Source organism: Taudactylus pleione, unplaced genomic scaffold (genome assembly GCF_031769625.1).
Source record: "Taudactylus pleione unplaced genomic scaffold, aTauple2 ptg000329l, whole genome shotgun sequence".
Lineage (NCBI taxonomy): Eukaryota > Metazoa > Chordata > Amphibia > Anura > Myobatrachidae > Taudactylus > Taudactylus pleione.
The window spans coordinates 12250006-12273669 of NW_028284730.1; the positions used below are offsets into that span (position 1 = coordinate 12250006).

Sequence of the window (23664 nt, forward strand, 5' to 3'; positions counted from 1 at the left end):
AGGCTAATGATGAGCTTAGTGTGAAGACTGGATTGTTTATGAAGGCCTGTAACACCTTTTAGATTGAAAGTTTGTGCTGTTTGGATGCCATTTTAGGGAAGTGTATTTCTTACATAGAGTATTCAACAGGTTTGCAAACGTTCTCTGCAGAAATGTTCTGTGTGAATTGGTTGAGCTGTGGTGTTGGGGGCCAGAGCAGCAATACATTAATAATCCTCACTTTATAGACATTTATTTATTGTTTAATCCACAAAAAAGGAATTAGAGGCAGGTCAACAATACTCACTAAATGTGTATTGGATATAACAGTAGCTCCATATTTCTAATTGTTTTTAATTATTTTAGGAAAACAATATCTGCTGTGTGCTTTTTCTTAATATTTAAAAGTTGCTACAAATCTATGGGAAAAAAATATTTGTGGTAAGGTTTTTTACATATGTCTGTGGTCATTCAACTTAACGCATTTATTTATTTATTTTTCTTCTTCAGGGATCGCAGGGAGACAATGGGGTGTAGTTGGTACTTGGGGGACCAGACACCACAGCAAAGCTTTTTCTTATCCCAGGATGCTCCAGTCCTTCTCCTTATACACCGCCCACACCTGAAGGCAAATCAGTTTTGTTGGTGTCTGGCAGGAGCTGGATCACCGTCAGAACTGTGGGGCTGCTGTTAATCATAAAAATAAAGCTTGAGCTGCTTAACATTCATTTTAACTACAGAGCAGCAGCACTAGACAATCCTCTGGACATCTGCACTCCATCACCCCCTCCGCGGCGCCGCGACACTAGCCCTCGGCTAGGTATGCTCGGCCGGGCTTCGGGGGGACCTAGCTAGCAGGGCTCCTCGGTCCCCAGACTGCAGCCGGGACTCAAGGGGACAGGTAAGGCAGATCCCCGCTTGCGGGGCCCTGCCTCTGGTCTTGGGAGACCGACTGGAGACGCTGATGTGGACACCGGTTCGTCCGGGACTCCACTAGACCACCAGGATATTACAAACACTGGCGCAGGAAACAGATTAAGGCCAGGGACCCAGTGGTTGGTGTCAGCATAGGGGAGAAGGCCCTCTCACTGCTGCCCCTCCACCGGCACAGGGCGCCATTCCACTGCGGTCTTGCTGCTCCTCCCTCACCCTCTGCCCTGTCTGAGACTCACGACAGCCATTTTCTGCATTCTGGTCCAGTCTCCCAGTACCTCTCCCAAGGGCCAGGTTATACAGCGCTATTTCCTACCAGCCACTGCGGTCTGTGTAGTTGAATTTAGTGCCCACTGCAGTTACAGTCAGGTGCATAAATATTGGGACATTGACAGAATTTTCATATTTTGGCCTCTATTCACCACCACAATGGCTTTGAAATAGCAAACAAGATTTGCTTTAACTGCAGACTTTCAGATTTAATTTGAGGGTAATTACATCCAAATCAGATGAACGGTGTAGGAATTACAACGGTTTCTAGATGTGCCTCCCACTCTTTAAGGGGCCAAAAGTAATGGGACTATCAACTCAAAAGCTATTTCATGGACAGGTGTAGGCTATTCCCTCGTTATTTCATTATCAATTAAGCAGGTAAAAGGTCTGGAGTTGATTCTAGGTGTTACATTTGCATTTGGAATTAGTTGCTGTCGACTCTCAATATGAGATCCAAAGAGCTGTCACTATCAGTGAAGCAAGCCATCATTAGGCTGAAAAATCAAAACAAACCCATCAGAGAGATAGCAAAAACATTAGGTGTGGCCAAATCAACTGTTTGGAACATTCTTAAAAAGAAAGAACGCACCGGAGAGCTCAGCAACACCAAAAGACTCAGAAGACCACGGAAAACAACTGTGGTAGGTGACAGAAGAATTATTTCCTTGGTGAGGAAAAACCCCTTCTCAACAGTTGGCCAAATCAAGAACACTCTCCAGGAGGTAGGTGTATATGTGTCAAAGTCAACAATCAAGAGAAGACTTCACAAGAATGAATATAGAGGGTTCACCACAAGATGTAAACCATTGGTAAGCCTCAAAAACAGGAAGTCCAGATTAGAGTTTGCCAAACAACATCTAAAAAAGCCATTACAGTTCTGGACAGACGAGACAAATATCAACTTGTACCAGAGTGATGGAAAGAGAAGAGTATGGAGAAGGAAAGGAACTGCTCATGATCCAAAACATACCACCTCATCAGTGAAGCATGGTGGTGGTAGTGTCATGGCGTGGGCATGTATGGCTGCTAATGGAACTGGTTCCCTTGTATTTATTGATAATGTGACTGCTGCAAAAGCAGCAGAATGAATTCTGAAGTGTTTCGGGCAATATTATATGCTCATATTCAGTCAAATGCTTCAGAACTCATTGGACGTCGCTTCACAGTGCAGATGGACAATGACCCAAAGCATATTGCAAAAGCAACCAAAGAGTTTTTAAGACTAAAAAGTGGAATGTTCTGCAATGGCCAAGTCAATCCCCTGACCTGAATCCGACTGAGCATGCATTTCACTTGATGAAGACAAAACTGATGGGAAAATGCCCCAAGAACAAGCAGGAACTGAAGACATTTGCAGTAGAGGCCTGGCAGAGCATCACAAGGGATGAAACCCAGCGTCTGGTGATGTCTATGCGTTCCAGACTTCAGGCTGTAATTGCCTGCAAAGGATTTGCAACAAAGTATTAAAAAGTGAAAGTTAGATTTAGGTTTGTTTAGTTTGTCCCATTACTTTTGGCCCCTTAAAAAGTGGGAGGCACATCTAGAAACCGTTGTAATTCCTACACCGTTCACCTGATTTGCATGTAATTACCCTCAAATTAAATCTGAAAGTCTGCAGTTAAAGCACATATTGTAGTTTCATTTCAAAGCCATTGTGGTGGTGAATAGAGGTCAAAATAAGAAAATTCTGTCAATGTCCCAATATTTATGCACCTGACTGTATATAGTGGGTCATTCCACGTTACTTCAACCAGGTGTGTCCACCACCCTTCTCAGACTTTTATGAATTTTTTTTCGTTAAGAGTGTCAAAAAAAACCTATTTCTGCCAAATAACTTGACTGTCTGTTAGTTTCCGAAATATCGATTTGTCAACTTATTAAACTAATTACTAATTGCAGCTTATTTATTCAGTTTATTTGAAATATCACAGTGTGTATTAAGGGATCACCACAAAATTTAGACCCCTAAAGTACCTTTTCTTCCCACATCCAAACCAAATTACTTTACCTTAAAACGTTTCGTGTTACGGCAAAAATGCAAGATTTTGGAGCAGAAGTAAAACCACTACGTTAAATCAATATTAGATTTTTTTTAGGTGCTTAACAAAGGTATACATAACTACCACACAAAAAATCAGCATGGTTCTCTGTTTTATAGTGGAGAAAAAACATAATGAAGTTGACGTTCGATTACTGTTGTACCACATACATATTCTACACGAGAAGCCATGCTGTTAAAAAGCATAGTAAAAATGTTAACAAAACTGAGGCAAAAACTGATGGGACGGGGATTCCCTTTCCAAACTGAAAGAGAGAGACAGACAGAAATATAGTCAATCATGGCAGCTGCTCCTCCAAAGTGCACATTTGGTCTTTTAAATACTGACTGACATATTACTATCTACTCAAAGACCACTTGATTACATAACTGGGACCACTTTACAGATGAAGAAAAGGAACTTTTAATTCTGAGAGCTGAAGTTTTAAATGCAGTAACCAGTGACTCTGGAATCTCAGTCTGCTACCATCATGAAAAGGTACTGCTGGTAAAGTATGCAGAATTTCAGAAAACATGCTGTCATTTTTTCTTTTCTCACAAAAAAAGGAGCCAGAAAAAGCTTAAAAATTGTGTCACTGAAGTGGGCCAAAGAACATGGTGAGTGTCAACTTCATGCTGTTATACAGCCAGGACAGAAACTATGCCCAAAGTGCAGAATTGAACTGTCACTGTAAAACAGACAGGGATATGCCAACAGAAGCCGTTGAATCCCCGGTGAAGAGTTTAACTGAACCTGCAGAAACAGATGAGCTGAATGAAAGTATTACAAAGCTTGGTTGTACACCAGTGACATTGCATGGGGTAAAGAGAAGACACAGGGAGGTATACGCTAAAAGAAAGAAAGAGAGCCGGCAAGTCATGCAATTCAAGAGAAGCTTACTCAAATATTGTCTCTTCCTAGCACATCACTAGAATCACCACAGAAAGTAAGCAAATGTTCAGGTTGTGATTATTATATGAATTAAAGCAAAAGTGTGATGAAGCGCCACGACAGAAAGTAATAAAAATATTAACTCTGGCATCAAACAGCTGGACAATTAAGCAGACTGCAGAAGAATTTAATTTCACAGAATACCTGGTAAAACAATCAAGAAACGTAAAGCAACCCATGGCATACTGGCAGAACCTGAAAAATATAGAAGGAAAGCAATTCCTGTACAAATCGTTCATCAGGTACAGCAGTTTTAGGAAGATGATGAACATTCTCGGATGTGCCCTGGAAGAGAGTTTGTTTCTGTAAAAGTTCCAGGAGGAAAAATAATTCACAAACAGAAAAGGCTACTTTCTAGTAAACTTGAAAGAGCTTTATCTTGCTTTCAAAGACTGTTTTCCAGACATTCGATTTGGATTGTCTTAAGTTTTTTTTTCTTACGACCTCCGTGGAGCGTTAAGGCCCCCATACACGGTGCGATTTGCACCTCGCTATGTGACTTGCGTTCTCAACACACAGAACGATAGGGTGGCCGACTACCCGAAATTCCGGCATCCCCTCCCCCACCCTCATAGCGCTGCATGGGATCGTACATTGTATCCCCAGATCAAGTAGACATGCAGTAAAATTTGGAGGTGCGATGTACGATCCCACAGGAGTGCGCACTGGCCGATATCATGCCCACAAACGGTACGATATAGCAGCGATATCGTACCAATCCGTCGGATCGGCTGCTATACCGCACCGTGTATGGGGGCCTTTAGTGTTGTTGCAAGAGAAATGCATTCAGTGTGTGTTTGCGAAACTCACCAAAACTTTAAGTTACTGTCACGGCCCCAGTACAGGAGCCGCCCTGGGCTTGTTTCGCCAAGGCGCTTACAACCCTGGTGGGCCAGTTAGCTCCGCAGCCTGCGTTCTCACAGATGGGTTTGTCCCAGCAGTCGGTGGTGTCGTCACCCATGCAGGGTTTCCCGAGACAATTGATGGTACCACACAGTCTCCCTATTTCCCCTCCCCAAGTCTCTCAGGAGCCTGCGTGGGTTAATTCTCTGACAAGTTCTGTACAGCACTTGTCGGACGTGTTACAAGGGGAGTCTGTGTTGAGGCCGTATAAGCGGTCGGTGGCGTCTCTATCTGCTCCTTATGAGGATGACGACGTGACGTCCGATGATGGGGAGATTCTGGATCTTTCGGACCAGGAACCTCTCCGTACTAAAGAGTCGGACGCTAGGTCCAAGGTTTATATTCCTGGACTTATTCGGGCAGTCCGCACAGGTTTAGTGATTGAGGATGAAAATCCTCCGGTGTCAAAATCTAAATATGCCTTTTTTAAGGATATTAAGGGTGACGCCACAGTGTTTCCTCTTTCGGGTCAGTTAGTGGACCATTTAGAGGAGGCGTGGAAACATCCGGACAAACGGTATCGGCCTCAGAGGCGCTTGGCGGTGGCTTATCCGTTTGCGGATAATTATTTTTCTAAGTGGGAATCCCCTCCACAGGTGGATTCCCTTGTGACACGACTAGTCCGCAGTGCTACATTGCCCATGCCCTCCATATCTTCCTTGAAGGATGCTGCGGACCATAAGGTGGGGATTTGCCTAAAGTCCGTTTATTCCCTTGCGGGGGGGCAGCTAGGCCGGCTATGGCCATTTGTTGGGTAGCCAGAGCTATGGAGTGCTGGGCTGATAATTTGGAGGCGTCTTTCGATTCCGACTGTTCGGCTGAACAGACCAAGTTGATAGGCAATCTCCGGGACTCGGCCACTTATATCAATGAGACGGCCTTGGATATCAGTACCCTGGCGTCTCTGATTTCTTCGGCGGCTGACACTGCTTGTCGCACCTTATGGTTGCGATCTTGGAAGGCGGACGCTGATTCGAAGAAGGGCTTGGAAGCTTTGCCTTTCAATGGAGAAGTCCTCTTTGGTCCGGATCTGGACAAAATCGTAGCCACGCTGGCGGCAGCCAAATCGGCATGTCTTCCGTCTGCTGCGGTTCCTTCCGGTTCAGGTACGTTGTCCTTTCGGCCTTACAGGGCCCAGGGTAGGCCCAAGACGCAGTCTTTTCCCAGACAGGCTGGCCCTAAAGAATCGGCCAAGCCCCGGAAACAGGCCTGGAGTGGTCATCGGCCCCTAAGCCCGATGACAAGCCTGCGGCCTGACGGTCCGGGCCTCCCTTTGGGGGATCCCAAAGTGGGAGGCCGCCTGCTGCAGTTCGCCCAGTGTTGGTCGGTTACCATGACAGACACTTGGGTTCTCGAGGTGGTTTCTCACGGGTACACTCTCTCCTTTCGGCACAGGCCCCTGTCTCGATTCTTCACCACGGGTCTTCCATCAGACCGGAACAAAGCCGTGGAACTGCGGAAGGTTTTGCACACTATGCTATCGGCTGGAGTTATAGATCCGCAACGACACATTGGCCGATCGCCATCTCCCAACCATGTCTGCAGTTTTCATCCCGGGGATTCTCAATTGGGAAGCGGATTTCCTCATCTGTCACGACGTGCATGAAGGGGAGTGGTCTCTACATCCAGAAGTCTTTCAGCTCCTGGTGGACAAATGGGGTCTACCAGACTTGGACCTCTTGGCCTCACGACACAACCACGCAGCCTTCATGGACCCATTATCTGTGTGGTGGACCTTCCATTTGGCATACCTCTTTCCTCCAGTCTCCCTTCTGCCCCGGGTTCTTCGGAAGTTCAAACAAGATTGGGGAAGAGTCCTCTTGGTGACTACGGCTTGGCCCAGACGGCATTGGTACTCCGACCTTTAAAGTCTCTCCATAGACGTTCCTTTCCAACTTCCTCTGCGACCAGACCTATTGTCTCAGGGTCCCTGTCTACATCCGAACCTTGCCCGTCTGTCTTTAACTGCTTTGCTCTACAGACATCCCTTCTAAGGTCTAAAGGGTTCTCTAACTCTGTGGTCCAGACCAGGCTCAGAACACGTAAACCGGCCACTGCCAGGATTTAGCACCGAGTGTGGCATACATATTTCCAGTGGTGTGCTACTGGAAACTATGACCCTCAGGTTTTTAGGTTTTCTAGAGTCCTTGTCTTTCTTCAAGCTGCTTTGGATCTTGGACTCTGCCTAGCCTCTATGAATGTACATGTCTCTGCTCTGTCCATCTGGTTCCAGTGCAGATTTACTCCTCTACTGGATGTTTACACCTACCTGCAAGGTGTTCTACATATACATCCTCCCTTTGTCCCTCCTCTGGCTCCGTGATATATGTCAGTGGTTCTCCACGCACTTCAGGAATCTCCATTCGAACACTTTTAGTTAGTCGATGTCAAATGGCTCACTGCGAATACTCTGTTTCTTCTGGTTATAGCATTTACCCGTAGGGTATATGATTTAGGGGCACTCTCCTGTTGCTACCCATTCCTCATCCAGACAGGGCTGTTCTCCGAACACGCCCCGGCTTCCCTCCCAAGGTGGTCTCCTGTTTCTACCTTAATGGGGAAATTGTGGTACCGGCCTTTCAATCACTAGACCTCTCGGCAGGTAAGCCCTCTCTGAATGTGGTCCGTGTTTTGAAGATCTATGTGGGCTGTACTAGTTCCATCAGGAAATTGGACTCCCTCTTTTGTCCTATATGGATTCCACAAGAAGGGATGGCCAGCTAACAAACCAACTCTGTCCAGATCGCTTTGCATGGTTATCTCACAGGCTTACACTATCCGGCTACAGTATCTGCTCATTCTACTCGCTCTGTAGGTCCCTCGTGGGCAGCCTGACGTGGCTCCTTTGCTGAACAACTATGCAAGGCGGCTACGTGGTCTTCTGTCCACACCTTTCTTAGGTTGTATGTCTTCGATACATTTGCCTCTCAGGATGCTTCCTTCAGGTGCCGGGTTCTCCCCCCAGCTCAGGAGCGTCCTGCCCTTGAACAACTGCTTTGGGTCATCCCAATTATTTCCCTGTGAAGCCCTATGGACCCTGAAGAAGAAATGGAGAGTTATGGTAATAATTTACTCTTGTTAACTCTTTCTTCGAAGTCCATAGGGTCCACAGGGCACCCGCCCTGACACACCTGGCTTCTATGGGTTTCTTCTCTTGGTCACTTGTTTCCTTCTCTGTGTGAGAGTGTGATTTTTCGGTGTACTAGTCTTCCTTCTCTCCTATCCTGCTCCTGCCTTGGGTTTGTTAACAAAACTGATTTGCTTTCAGGCTGTGGGCGTGGTATAGGGGAAAGTACAGGAGCATCCTGGGAGAGTAAACTGCTTTGCTGTGGTGTCTGGTCCTCCAAGTACCACCTACACCCCATTGTCTCCATGTGGACCCTATGAACTTTGAAGCAATTGAGTTAACAAGAGTAAGTTTTACCATAACTCTACTTATTTTGTCTTAATATACACAGGGAACCTTTAGCGAAACATGGCTCCAAAGGAAACCCCATAAAACTGGGTCTGAACTTTATTAAGATCATCTGCAAGAATGAGGCTGTCTACCAGTATCATGTCACTTTCACGTGAGCATCTGATGTGTTTATGCTTGTAATCAACAGTTATGTTTAGCTAATAATGCATAATCTTCTATAGGTTAATGTGGATCTATATATATATATATATATATATATATATGTATATTAATATATATATATAAAACCACACGCTAAGAACATACACCACCATGTGACAAAGTACAGCCATGAACCTGAATAGATCAATGGCTAAAGAATATATGAAAGTTTAAATACTAAATACCTGAAGTGTTAAAAACATGCGGTGTTACAATATTATACAAATTGCAGAATGTTGGTTATGATGCAAGCCTGCGTCATAATTACAATTATACATCTCTTAAAGGTACAGTAGCTAACATACATAATCAATAAAATAGTCATTGACTGCTACCAATGTGAATATATTGACACTCATTACGTTTTGATAGCTCAATAGAAGTCACAACAAAGTATCATTTGTCATAAAACTATATAGCATATTATAAATACTGCAAATATCTAAGACAGACAAAAGAACAGCCACAGTACAGTGTATGTTACTTCACTGTTATATGTATGCATACACGTGAGCACTTGTGCAAAAACGAGATAAAACTTAGAGGAAAGATGCAAACAATAAACCTACATTTATCCTTAACCATGTACGAGTTTACCAGAGTGTGAATCTGACAATACATATAACCTAAATAATTTAATATATAGCACTGGTCACACAAATGATGAGAATGAGAGGTGATCATTAAGACCTTTGGGTTTAACTGTATCAAGATAAAATATCCACCTAGTTTCTAAACACAATAGGGTCCTATGTCGATCACCTCCCCGTGGATTTTCGGGTACATGATCAATGATCATGTGTCTCAAGCTGGCCATGTTGTGTTTACTTTCAAAAAAGTGTCTGGCCATCGTTTGTTCAGATACTTTACCATTCAAAGCTGACCTTTGAAAGAACGAATGGTCTTACCTATATAATAAAGTCCACACGTACATTTGATCAAGTATATTACAAAACAACTAGAACAAGTAAGTGGGTGTCTTGAATACTTTTGTCGAATGTCAATATATTCACATTGGTAGCAGTCAATGACTATTTTATTGATTATGTATGTTAGCTACTGTACCTTTAAGAGATGTATAATTGTAATTATGATGCAGGCTTGCATCATAACCAACATTTTGCAATATGTATAATATTTTATAACCGCATGTGTTTAACACTTTAGGTGTACAGAGGCCTATTCATCAACACTAAAATAACGTTTTTAAGGACATTTTCCTTAAATAACGTTATTTTGGTATTCATGTAGCCACTTAGCACAGGAGATATCACAGATATCTCCCTGCTAAGTTCACCTGCGTTAATTTCCACAATCCCCATACATTAGTATGGGGATGTGGAAATTATGGTATTCATCAAATTCCGAAAATTATCAATTTTCGGAATTTGATGCAGTTACTATTCGCCACTGTGAGGTGGCGAATAGCAGGTGAAACTTATCTGTATCTACGTGTGCAGGCCCCCGACGAGTCCCTCCGGCGCTCTGCTCCGTCCTCAGGCTCCGGAGGCTGGTCGGCCATGTGTGCTCCGCAGCAGAGCACAAGAAAGTTTAGACAAAAAAAAAAAGTTTTTTTTTTTTTTCTAATCTGTCATGTGGTCTGCTGGGAAACCACATGGCAGACCAGCTGGACGGAGCCGGAGGCTGCTGCGCGGACAGGTAAGTCGGGGGGGGTACGAAACTTAACGCATCTGTAGGCAGTGCTGCGCATGCGCTGGTTTTACAGATGTAACAGCGCATGCGCAGCACTGTTTCCAGATGCGATAAGTTAGTGTAGGCAGGGAAAAGTATCTATTTCCCGAAAAGCTGTCATCGCAAAAATTACAGCTTTTCGGAATAGATACTTATGGAGAGGTGGAATGATGAATTCCACCTATAATTAGCTAGAACTCCATGAGAGTTCTAAAGCTAATTATCTCCAGAGAAGTTTTACGTTTAATGAATAAGCCCCTTAGTATTTAAGGGGTAGGGGGGGTAAGGTGCGCTCTTCCTGCTAGTAATGGTGATGGTGATGACTTGTGTGTGTTTGTTAGTGGTGTTAATTAGAATGTTTCTTCTGGTGGTGGTGATGTTTTGGGAGTGAGGAGGGTGTGATTGGGTATGGAGTGTAGTTTGGAGTAATGTGAAAAGGGGAATGGAATAGGATCAAAATGAGGCCAGCGAGACACAGTAATTTTGGGCAAAATCTTTTATTGAGTAGTCACAATGCTGCTCTGTTAAGATCCCGGGCAGGTGGGTGGGGTTCAGTGATGAGTGGTCATGAGACTGGGGAGGTAGGTGGACCCTTTTAGGGGGCTCCTTCCCGTGCGGTTCAGTGACCTTGCACGTCACCCCTGCTGGACCTATGGTCGACAGTCTAGGAAGTCTCGGGGGGTGGGGGGATTTGCAGAGTGGGTTGGAACACCTGTGCGGCGTCCCGCGTGTTAGTGCGAGTCTTGGCAGTACTTACCTACCGGTAGGTTTTGTTGTTATGGTGATGTAGGTCGACGTTGCGGCCGTTGCAGATAGGTTGGAAGCTGCAGGTCACTTCCGGGGGTGGGGGTGTGATCAGGTGACTCATGGGGCCAATGGTGTGTTTGAAAGCTATTCCATTCCCCTTTTCACATTACTCCAAACTACACTCCATACCCAATCACACCCTCCTCACTCCCAAAACATCACCACCACCACATTCTAATTAACACCACTAACAATCACACACAAGTCATCACCATTACTAGCAGGAAGAGCGCACCTTACCCCCCCTACCCCCATATGTTTTCAGTGCGGGAAAGGTACTCCCACACAAAGGTGCAGCACCCCAAAACCACAACACACCACCCCCTGGTCAACGAGAGCGCAGTTCTACCGCCCATCTTCATATGTTCCCTTAGTATTTAAACCTTCATATTTTCTTTAGCCATTGATCTATTTAGGTTCATGGCTGTATATTGTCACATGGTGGTTTATGTTCTTAGCGTGTGGTTGCCTAGGCAACGCGCTGACTCCTGTGGCGTCATCGGCAGTTGCCGGAGCACCTCAGGTGAGCCGGAGGCAGGGCTGATTGGCCGCACACGCAGTGAGGATATAAAGGTATGGATTTGATTTTGTTATTTGTATGTCCTGATGAGTTATTAAACTCGAAACGTTGACTTTGTGACCAGACTGTTGATATCTTACTTCTAAGCCCGAAGAATGACACTTATCTGCTCTGCTGTTTGCCTTACGTACGACTCTGAGGGAGTGCCTGCATCCTAAGAATTGCATATGTGTGTGTGTGTAAAGCTATATATATATATAATACTGGTTGAGTCTCTCATATCCAAAATGCTTGGGACCAGGGGTATTTTGGATAACGGAATATTCCGTGTTTTGGAATTATTGCATATCATAATGAAATATCTTGGGAATGGGACCCAAATATACACACAGAGTGCATTTATGTGTTATATACACTTTGTACACACAGCCTGCAGGTAATTTTATACAATATTTTCAATAATTTTGTGGTTCAAGCAAAGTTTGTATACAGAAATGAAATCCATTTATGTTTCATATACACCTTATACACACAGACTGAAGGTAATTTTATACAATATTTTAAATAATTTGTGCCTTAGACAAAGTTTGTGTACATTGAACCATCATGTCAAAATAATTCCGTATTTCGGAATATTGGGATATGGGAGACTCAACCTGTGTGTGTGTGTGTGTGTGTGTGTGTGTATGTATGTGTGTATATATATATATATATATATATATATAATATGCATATTTATAATATGCACTCACTGATTTATTTACACGTGTCGCCTTACAACATTCAGCTAATCAAAAAAATTGCAACAGTTTCTGGAAAGTAATATAAAACTAAAAACTGGAATAACAAGGTTGAAATAGTTATTAGTTCCCTGAGTGAATACTTTGTAGAGCCACCTTGTACTGCAGTTACAGCCTTTAGACTATTTGGATATGTCTTTACCAGCTTTGAACACCTAGATTTGGGAATATTTGGCCACTCTTCATTGCAGAATTGTTCAAGTTAATTCAAATTTTGTGGTGGGTGGCGATAGACTGCTTTCTTCAAGTCCATTAGTCAGATTTAGGTCAGGGCTCTAACTTGGCCACTCAAGGTCCATTATCCTTCCATTCTTCCACTTTGCCATCTTCAGCTGCCTGTCAGAGGGCTGTTTGTTTTCCTCAATAATTCATGTGTACTTGGCAGCAATCCATATTCCCTTCAATCCTGTCCAATTACCCAGCCCCTGTTTAAGAGAAACCCCCCTAAACATAATGTTGCCACCACCATGCTTGACAGAAGGTATGGTGTATTTTTTGTGGAATGCTGTATCTGGTTTTCACCAAACATAACACTTTGGGGCATAGTCAATTACAGGTGATATTTTAAAAATCTACACGGCGCTGGGTTTTTCCTGCGTTCTGCAAAATTCTGATCTCCTCCGTCTTCTACAGCGTACTCCTCCAACTGGTTCAGCAGTGCTGTATCACTGTTGTCTGTTATGGGCAGATGTTCCCTGTGGAACGAGATAAGGTTCTTGGATACAGAAGGTTAATTAAGCCACACAAACCAGTATCTTGAAAAAAGATATAATTTATTACAACAGATAACAAGATATGGAAGAATAATAGTTACTTAGCTTCGGAATATAAGATGGTTACATGATCCAGGAGCCTCCTCTCAGAATAGAGCTGGAACGAACAATATCCTGGCCACCAGCTGCAGTCTCTGGTCCAGGCATAGGGCAGGCCACTGGAATCTCCTTTGTTCTTCATTTATATAGTATCCTACTTGCATACCCATCTAACTCTTACTAATATGGAGATAAACCTACTTCAAACTACTTTATTGGTTAACTACTGATAAGGACTTAACGCAAGCGTACGTCGCAGTAGACAACGCCTAAAGGATTTATGGCTTGTCTGCTTTCCACATTCCTGTACCATTTCATGCCTGATACACCACTTCATGTCTGATACACACATAAGAACCATGAATAGAAATGGCTGTCAGTAGCCATTTTGCTATCCCAATACAGCAGAACAGCTCAGTTTGGTTGGTGGCCAGTGTGTGCAGGAGAAGTCTATTAATGTTGAGGCACAGGTTACGTTGTGTAATGTTGTCCGCAGTACATATAGTAGGTACAGATCCTGTGGTCATGTCTGTCCATAGTTTGTCAACTGCAGGTTGGTTTGTGCTACACAAGACCCCTTGGGTCCAGACCCCCTGTCACTATGTGAGTCCGCCTCCAGATGAGGAGCATGCGGCAGCCGGGTACTGCAGAGAGAGGAACGGCCGGAACACATCTGTGAGTACCCGTATCTCAGTTACAATGGCATATGTGTGAGGAACCAGCCAGCAATCACTACGCTAGTGATCCTTCTGTGTCAACTCATTTTATATTCTCCCTGCATATTTTGGGGGCAAAAAAAATTCCAACCATTTTTGAAATTGAATACTGCAGGTATCGGGATGCGCATACCCGTGATAATTCTAAATAAAGCGCAATGCTCTCGTAAATTGTTGTGGTCGAAAAAAAGTGCCCATATGAATATGCCCCTTTGTGTATAGTCCTAAAAGCTCTACCTTGATCTCATCTGACTATACAGTTTTTTGCCACATGGTATCATAATATTCCAAGTGTTTTTTTTTTTTTTTATAATAGAAACTGTGTGCCACTTTTTCAGAAGAGGCTTTTTTCTTGGCCAGCTTTGTGTATAAATTGTGAGATGTCACATGTTCAGTCCAACCAATCTCAGCCATTAAGACTTGCTTTCCCTTCAAAGTCACAATTGGCCTCTTGGTATCTTCCCTGCTCAATATTCTTCATGCTCTATTATCCAGTTAGGGGGCCAGCCTGATCCAGGCAAGGTGTTTGTGGTGTCATACGCTTTCCTCTGCTTAATAATGTTTTGAACAGTTTGAGTAAGAGTTAGGATGGGTACACACTAGAACGATATCGGTCCGATTTGTTGTTTCCAGGCAAATCGAAACGACAAATCAGGCAAAGTGTGTATGCCCGATTTGGTGCTCCCGTGGTCGCATGCAATATCTTCTGGGCCATGCTGCAGGTCAATCAAGATATCGTCTACAATACCATGCTGCCGAATGCAGCATGACATTCTACATCGTGCCGTCGCCCCTCTACATCGTGCAAGTTTGTATGCACTTGTATGCAGGGTCCCGTTGCCTTTCGAAACCGTCGGCTATACATAGTTCTGATGTGTAGCTGGCAGAAAAGCCTTTTTAAATCTTTTTGTATCCTTCTCCTGACTTGTGTCTTTCCTTAACGTTATCCCAGAGCCCTTTGGAAAGCACACTTCCAACCTTGGAGAGTTATTTGCATTACCATGCACTATTAGTAGTGGAATCTTCAAGGAACATCTGGTTTTATTCTGAAGTAATCAGAACCACCACAGTTAATACTAGGTGGTGGCCAGTTAGCCTGTTGTGTAATCTGGAGGGTCATTGGTTGTACCAGAGCATGTTTATAATGGTTATTGTAAGGGTATGATCACTTATCCAGAACAGGTATTTTAGTCATTACAATATATTAATTAACTTTTTGTGTAAATGTTACATAAACTTTCATGTTTAGGGTTATAATGTGTAAATAAAGCTGGAAAAAGTTTGATTTCATTAATTTTATTTTCTAGGGTATGCTGATTTTCAATAGGCTCTGTATAGTAAATATTTAGTAGTCAATGTATACAACTTGTGTATAAAGGTGACATCCTCTACCCATACTCCCCTGTAATTTATTTTTAATAATGTACGGTTCTGTAGACTTCTGTAACATTACACATAAAATTCAGGCAGGGGCAGCTAGGCATTATATGGGTGAGGGAGAATTGTTCTTTAAATGACTAAACTGTATTGGATTACCTGTTGTTGTTTTTTCTTTTTCTTCATAGTCCTAATGTGGAGTGTCGCAGCATGCGCTTTGGCATGATGAAAGAGCATCGCCCGGTGACGGGAAATGTGACAGCATTTGATGGCTCCATACTATACCTCCCTATTAAGCTTGCTCAGGTACCAGAAGTGTCTTCAGTGACTTGTCTGATACTGAACATCTCTATGCACCCTATCTAAAAAGCCATTTTAAAATATGTGAAACCACTTCCGTATTAAAGTTTACAATTAAAGATCTAAGGGTAATATTCCAGGGTAAGTTTCCAAAAGGCTGTACCGTTCTGGAAGGGCACATCTTGTCCTGCTGGCATCACAAGCATTCCTTCGCTTCCTCATAGAGGTCCGACAAAAAACTTGTGGTGGCGGCACTACCCTAATTGGCCGATGAGTGCACAATTGGGTATTATGTCCAGCAGAATTGCATTCCTCCCCTATGAGCTTAATGTGACATGAGACGAGGTGCAAGAGAAAACATAGTGTATCATTATTTTCTCTCTGTAGACTGTGGAACTAGAGAGTGAGCGCAAGACAGATGGACAGAAAATACGCATCACCATAAATATGACCAAGATCCTGGAACCCAGCTCAGACCTTTGCATTCCATTCTATAATGTGGTGATGAGAAGGTAAGGAATTGTATTTTCTTCCGTTTATTTGTTAAAATTTGGGCCATTTGTACTGTATCTCTTCTTTTATAATGTTCATCCACCTTATGTTAACGTTGTGCTTCTGATCATTGTGTCCTGTTGTATTTACTGTATTTCACACAGCATTAGTGTTCATATAGGTCTTGACTATTGGGGGGTCACACTGTTATGTTTGTCAAGCTGTAAGGAGGTTTTTTTTCTGGAAACACGTCCATTTACTTTTAAGTCCCACATGCTTAATTTGTAGAGACAGACCCAGGCTACTTGACACGGTGCATCAGGGCTGTGGCGTTCGAAGGTTTGGCATACCGTGACCAAAGACCTGGATGACACGGAGTGGACTGAAGGGTCTGGGCTCTGAAATAACACTGTATGATGTGCTCATGTTCATTGAATAACACATACAATTATTGGAAAAGGCATTACATTTGTGGGTTGTGCTTAGTGATCAACAGACCTCCTTTGTTTTGTAACTGTTAATATAGCTGTGGCTTTTGTGATATGATCGGGGTAGGGGGTGCCTCTCCTGGGGTAGATAGACACCTCCTTACACACAGCAGCCAGGAAACAACACTCCAGTCGTGGGTTTTCGTGCAAGCTGGTCGGCACCAGTTTTTATTGCGCAACACCAACAATCAAATAAACAAATAAAATAAACCCTAGCCCGTCTGGGCTCTAACTAGACAGTAGGTTCTCTCACTAACAGAACACTAAAATAAGTTCACATCCACAGTACCTTCAGGTTTGTAGCAAACAGTGGGCCTGATTCAGAGCCGGACGCTCTGACAAGAGCGCTCGCGCTGAATCAGTGCCCCCCTACCTAAAATTGGAGCGGCCTCCTGGCCGCTCGCATTGCTGTGGGTGACCACCCATAGCTTATGCAAGCGGGCAAAAAGATGGTCGCGATGGTCAAGACCATCGCGATTGTCGGGCTTGCGACTAGACCCTGCGGTAGGGTCTCGCTGCCGCAAGCCCAGGAGTGCTTTTGGCTCTATCAGAGCCAAAAGCACTCCCACTGACATCACTAGTGATGTCAGTGGGGCCGGCCCCAGATGGTAGGCGTTCCCATGGGAACGCCTCCGTCTGGGCAGCAACGCCCCGGCACGCTCCCCAAAGGGGTCGTGCTGTCCTCACCATCGACAGCACGCTCCCTTTGCTGCGAGACCCATAACGACGGCTTGGCCTTCGATATGCGTGTCTCGCGCATGCGCACGACGGAGCTCCCTCCGTCGTGCGCATGCGCACTAGGGCACCATCGACCCGCTTGCGAGCGCTCAGCGCTCGCGAGTGGGTCTGAATCAGGCCCTGTGTCTTAGAGCAAGCTGCTCTCCCAGGTGTGAGACACTCAGCCACAACTAAACCTAGCTTATCACAGCCATTTCCAGGTGCAAGCCTTAATGAGACTGCTACCAGGCTGCAAGGCCCAACACCCGGAGAGGCCTGCATATGGAGCCCTCCCTCTCCTCAATCCACACCCCCAGGACCCATTCCGGCTTTTCACCAAAGCCGATAATTCTAGTCTATTTTCCAAACAGACTTCTCCTGGGGGTTTTAAAACACATAGGACAGGAATCTAGGACACACACAGTAGCCATACCAAACTTTCCCAGTGCTTCTATCACACTTTCTTATTGGTAATTATGAGTGTTTCCTTTACTAGAGTGATGAAAATTCTGGATATGAAACTGGTTGGAAGAAATTTTTATGATCCCACAAGTGCCACAGTGTTGCATCAATACAGGTGAGATGGTGCTAGATAAACACCCCTGCTTCATTACCTGGTCACATTGACAGAATGACATGATGTGTTGGAGTTTTTCTGTCTGATAAGAGAAGAGTCTAAGGCAGTTGCAGTCCAGTCACAAATGTGCACTCATCCATATAGCCCAAATTAACCTCCATATTGATGCTGAGTTTTGTATCTTCCCTAATATGGTATGTTTTTCAGACTGCAGGTGTGGCCAGGATTTGCCGCTAGTATACACCGGACTGATGGGGGTTTGTTTCTTATAGCAGACATTACCCATAAAATTATCCGCAATGATTCTGTGCTGGACATCATGTAAGTTCCTATCAGTCTGTGGTAATTTTTTGTTTATTTTCTATTAACATTTATGTAGCACTAGCGTTTCTCACATCACCTTACAATTGGGAATGACACCGTAGTAAAAAAAGACTGAGTTTTGGCAGATAAGCAAAGGTATTAGAGGCTCCTGCTCGTAAGCTTACAATTTATCAGACATTATTAGGAAACTATGATATATTGGTCCAGTCAGAATGCAACTGGGGTTATATGGTCCAGTTACAGAACAGTGTTACTTTGGGGGTCAGTAAGTTGGTAGGACGAGAATAAATGTAAATATTGCATGAACTGTGTAGAAGGGAAATAGTTGGGTAAAATAGAGAGGCTGGAGAACGCATGGAGGGTAGAAGAGCGTCTTATTGTATGAGTCCTTGAAATGGGAATGGGAGCAGGTATAGAGTGGATATGAAATGCTCAGATATTTGGTAAAACAGAGATGTCTAGTTGGGAGATATATTTTATTTATTTTTTTAATATTGTTGTAATTCTTTATTTTGTCAATGAATATGACATAACTGCAGGAATTGATCACCTAATCACGTTTGTACACTTTCACATTTAGTTCAAATAAGTTTGATGAAATAGCCAAAAATAGTTCAGATTTGACTCATTTTTAATCTGTATGAAGGTTGTTGACAGAGTTGTTGTGTTGATCTGTGGTAGGAGTAATATTTCTGGTAAGAATTTAGGGGGTTAGTCGCAAGTTAATAATTAATGTATTGTGGGAAGTAATGCTGATATAGAATAGAGGTGTGTGAGACATCCTCTCTTCCAGCGTATATGCTACTAGTACACTGAATTAATACAGTATTTCTTGGTTGATTTTTTTCTTTTCATCTGAAATACGCAATGTGATAGATGTAGTGTAGAAATTGTAGTGTAGTAGAAGCAAAGTAGGCTTTCTAATTTTTGGGGTGACGTAAGAGAGATAATAAGCACCCTATAGCTGCTTCACCAGGTTTTCACCTATAGTAAACAGTCCTTCCCATAAAGTTCATTATGCTTACCGATAAATGGATGACCCCAGCTCTTCATTCTCCAGATAATAGGGATTTATTAACTTAAGATATTACCAGTGATACTATACAATGTATCGTATAGTGTGTACACCCGAGCCCTTGTTCACGATGGTAGTTTATCGCATCATCCCATCTGCTGTTCTGCACAGCAGATGGGACGATGCAATGAACAACATGGTGCATTTGCATGCAGCATATAAAGATGCATTGCGCCGTCGTACGCTGTATCATGCCATGTGTGCGATGCACGCAATGTATCGTTGCATCACACTGTCGCTGGGTCTTACCTCTCCGGTGTTTGTCCAGTGACTAGCACAGAGGTCCACTCATACTGCACTTCGCTCCTGGCTGTTGCTGAGTTCTGTCTGTGCTGCTTCTGCCTCGTCCGCTCTGTCCTGTCACTGAGCATGGAGATGGCTCTCTGCAGTCCCAGCCTGTCTTCTCATCATGATGGCACACAAGCTGCACACTAGACTTCCCTCCTAAAACACAGTATGGGCGCAGCTATATTGGACTCTTATCACCTGACACTTCCTCCAGAGTGTTGCTCCCATACCAGCTGATCGCAGCATCCACTCCCTGGGGATCCTCCAATATAAATTCCATTTCCTGACTGGACTATGTTGCCAGTAGAACATCGTTTCTGCTGAAGTTAGAGTTCTGTGCTGAGCTCCCAGGTACTCTGTATCTGAACGGTCCCAGGGCCTGATCAATTACGGGTCACTATTGTGATTGCAGCTCTGTAATCGCACGCAGGCTTGCTACGAAAATATGCTTATGAATGCTTTCGCAATGCCAGAATAGAGATGCCCACTGCCTCCAACTACTGTTGTCTCACATCCGTAATACCTTGCAGTCCTGCGTCTACATCGGTAACATTGACCTCTCACGCAGAATTACAGCAGCCCTGACCTTACTTAGAAATTGCTAACCTCGTTGCACGTAGTTAGTAACAGCGTTCAAACGGACAGGTACGCCTGCTTTTCTCTAACCACTTCCCCGTCACCACCCCCCAAACGCTGACTACCTGTCACTCACTCTGTGATGGCTTAAAGTGCTCTGCGTAATCGCAGTGCGAATGCAGTGTATTCTTCACGCACTGCGATGTATGTGCAGTTCGCAACAATCTGCCAACTGCGCGTGTTGTTGCAGTTGCGATCCATAATGAATCAGGCCCCCAGTCAGTTATATTATAGTTCCAAGTCTGGTTATCAAGTCTCCTATTCCATCTAACATTCCAGTCTGGTTTTACCATAGAGACTTGCTAACATTAACCTCTATTGGTTCCAGCCGATACCTCCAACCATCGGCCCCATTCGATACTTCCATCATCTGTCCATACTGATCCAGTACTGCAATTCATCATCTTCGTGCCCAAACCGATCCAGTACTGCAATTTCTCATCATCTGTTCCAAACCAACTCATTATAGCAATACATCTCCTTCGGTCCCAAACTGACCCAGTACCGCAATTCATAATCATCTCTCAAACCGTTCTAGCTCTTCAATTCACCAACATCAGTTTTAAGCCAACTAAGTTCTTCAATTCATCAATATCAGTCTCAAACCGATCCAGCTCTCAATCCAGCATTATCGGCCCCAATCCGATTCTGATCATTTCTTCAGTATTTTATATCCAGTACCCATTCCAACCTGCTGCTCAATAAAGCCATTTACTTTACTGTTCTCGCCTTCGGGCCCATCATCCTCTACAGTTCATGTTACTCCTCACATCTTACATGAGGATGTCCTGGCTCAAGCCACCCAGCTTTATTCACGTCTCCCGAGTCTCCTCTTCAGCCCTCACGCCTTTTTCGACCAGCTTCTAACCTCAGGCGTGTCAATTTGTACTGGCCCTATGGACCTATGGATCCAGCCAAGAATCAGGCACAAGCTGCTGGGTTTACACCTGATCTTGTTGCTCGCCTAGAACACCAAGAGGCGCCACAGAGTCAGGTGGTTCAGTTCCTCCAAGAATTAACTAGCTGGCTGGATAATCCAATCCACTCTTAGAGGCTCAGGAGCTGCCGCTTTCTTTATTTAAATTTCTCCAGTTTCCGTTTCCTCAGCAGCACCTCGTCTGCACATTCCTACTCCTGCAAAATTTGATGGGAACACCCAAGGCGTTTCCTAAATTAATGTGAAATACAGTTTGAACTCCAGGCCAGCAATTTCCTACTGACCGTACCCGTGTGGCATATACTGTATCATTTCCCTATTATCTGGATCCGCCTTACACTGGGCTTCACCCTTATGGAAAAGATCAGAACCCATGCTAACATCTTACAAGGAATTTGTCACGGCATTCCGCAGAATCTTCATCAAGCCTGTAAGAGTGTCATCTGCATCTTCAGACCTTCTTCGTCTGTGCCAGGGTTCAAATTCTGTAGGCCAGTATCTGGGGCAGTTCTAAATACTGGCATCAGAACTCTCTTGGAATGATGTAGCATTCTATGCAGCCGTCTGGAATGGCTTATCCGACAATATTATAGTTGTTCTTGTTACTCGTGATCTCCTGGACAAATTAGTGCGCCAAGGTGGACTTAAGTTTTAAAGAATGAGCTATTGAGAAAGGTAGATTCCTTCATTCTAAGCCTCTGGTGACAGTGTTGCCTTAGTCATCGGTTCCTCCCAAAGAGGAACCGATGCAAACAAACCGTTCTTGTCTATCATAGGAAGAACGCCGAAGGCGACTGTCTGAGAATCTCTGTCTATACTGTTCTGATTCTTCCTGCATTACCAACCAAGCGTCTGCTGCATCCTATCTACTTCGCCAGCGGTTGATGGAAGCCACATCCTAGGGGGTACAATTACCCTTCAGACTCTACCTCTGCAAGTCAAGATTGGTGCTCTGCACTTTTAAGTTTTCCTTGTCATACCCAGGGCCTCGCATTCGATAGTTCTGGGCTTGCCCTGGCTTCATTTGCATAATCCTCAAACCGACTGGAGTACCTCAAAAATACCGCCTGGGAATCTTCCCGTTTTAGTTCTTGTCTCCAAAAAGTTCTTCCAGTATGCTCTGCAGGACCGTCTCATCCGGATACTCCTCCTTATCAAGAATTCACTGATGTTTTCAGTAAAGCTGGTACTGATATTCTTTCTCCTCACCGTGAATGGAATTGTCCAATTTAATTAATCCCTGGGAAATCTCCCAGAGGGCAAACCTGTCCGCTGTCGCTCCCAGAGACAAAGGCAAGGACTGACTATATTCATGAGAATTTGGAAATAGGGTTCATCCTCTCTTCCACCTCTCCCGCTGGTGCGGGCTACTTTTTTGTCAAAAAAAAAAAAAAGGATGGAGGTTTGCATCCCTGCATCGACTACAGGGGACTGAATGTCATCACCATTAAAAACCGCTATCCTCTCCCTCTGATCACAGAGCTTTTTGACCGAGTCAGTGGAGCCAACATCTTCACCAAATTGGACTAGCGAGGAGCATATAATCTCATATGAATTTGGGAAGGAAACGAGTGGATGACTGCATTTAACAGCCGTGACGGTCACTATGAGTACCTTATGCCCTTCGGTCTCAGCAATGCTAAGCCAGTTTTCCAGCTTTATGTCCATGAGATCTTCCGCGATCTGTTGTACAAACATGTTGTTGTCTATCTTGACAATATTCTCATATTCGCCAATGATCTGGAAGAACATCTCCTGCAATTAAAGGAGGTTCTGATATGTCTCTGTTCCAATAGTCTGTACTGCAAAATGGAGAAGTGTGTCTTCGAGGTGAAGTCTATTCCCTTCCTGGGATATATTATTTCAGGTTCTGGTCTCAAAATGGAACCAGAGAAGCTCCAAGCAATTCAGGAATGGCCGCTTCCTAATACTCTTAGGACTGTTCAGTGCTTCCTAGGGTTTGCAAACTGCTATCGCAAATTCATCTTATTGTTCCAGTGGCTTTCTCTGCAGTCGAAGTAGAATCCTTTCCACCTGTTAGGAAAACTAACTTTACACATGAAACTGCTACATTGGGCTCATGCTTCGCAGGTCATGCAGGCATACAAAAGATCTTCGAGTGCATTTCCAGGTCTTACTGGTGGCCCTCTCTCAGAAAAGACGTCCAAGACTTTATTGCCTCTTGTAACAAGTGCGCCAAGCTTATAATGCCTCGACAGTCTCCAACTGGGCAGTTACTTCCTCTCTCTGTTCCACATCAAATTCAACACAATCTGGGTGGTAGTTGACAAGTTCACCAAGATTACTCACTTCATAGCCCTCACCGATCTTCCGTCAGCTCCAATATTGGTTCAATTATTCATACTAGAGAACTTCAGACTCCCTGGACTACTTCTGAAAATCATCTCT

General features: G+C 44.0%; 1 protein-coding gene across 3 annotated transcripts in view; it reads left to right on the top strand.

Moving 5' to 3' along the window:
• PIWIL2 (piwi like RNA-mediated gene silencing 2) overlaps positions 1 to 23664 on the top strand; it is a 348242-nt gene that overhangs the window by 144033 nt on the left and 180545 nt on the right. For all 3 annotated transcript variants that reach the window (XM_088443404.1, XM_088443405.1, XM_088443403.1), the window contains exons 6-10: positions 8537 to 8647; positions 15610 to 15727; positions 16109 to 16233; positions 17915 to 17995; positions 18203 to 18316. In XM_088443404.1, the coding sequence (XP_088299530.1) occupies positions 8537 to 8647; positions 15610 to 15727; positions 16109 to 16233; positions 17915 to 17995; positions 18203 to 18316 (549 nt within the window). The remainder of the gene's footprint in view (positions 1 to 8536; positions 8648 to 15609; positions 15728 to 16108; positions 16234 to 17914; positions 17996 to 18202; positions 18317 to 23664) is intronic.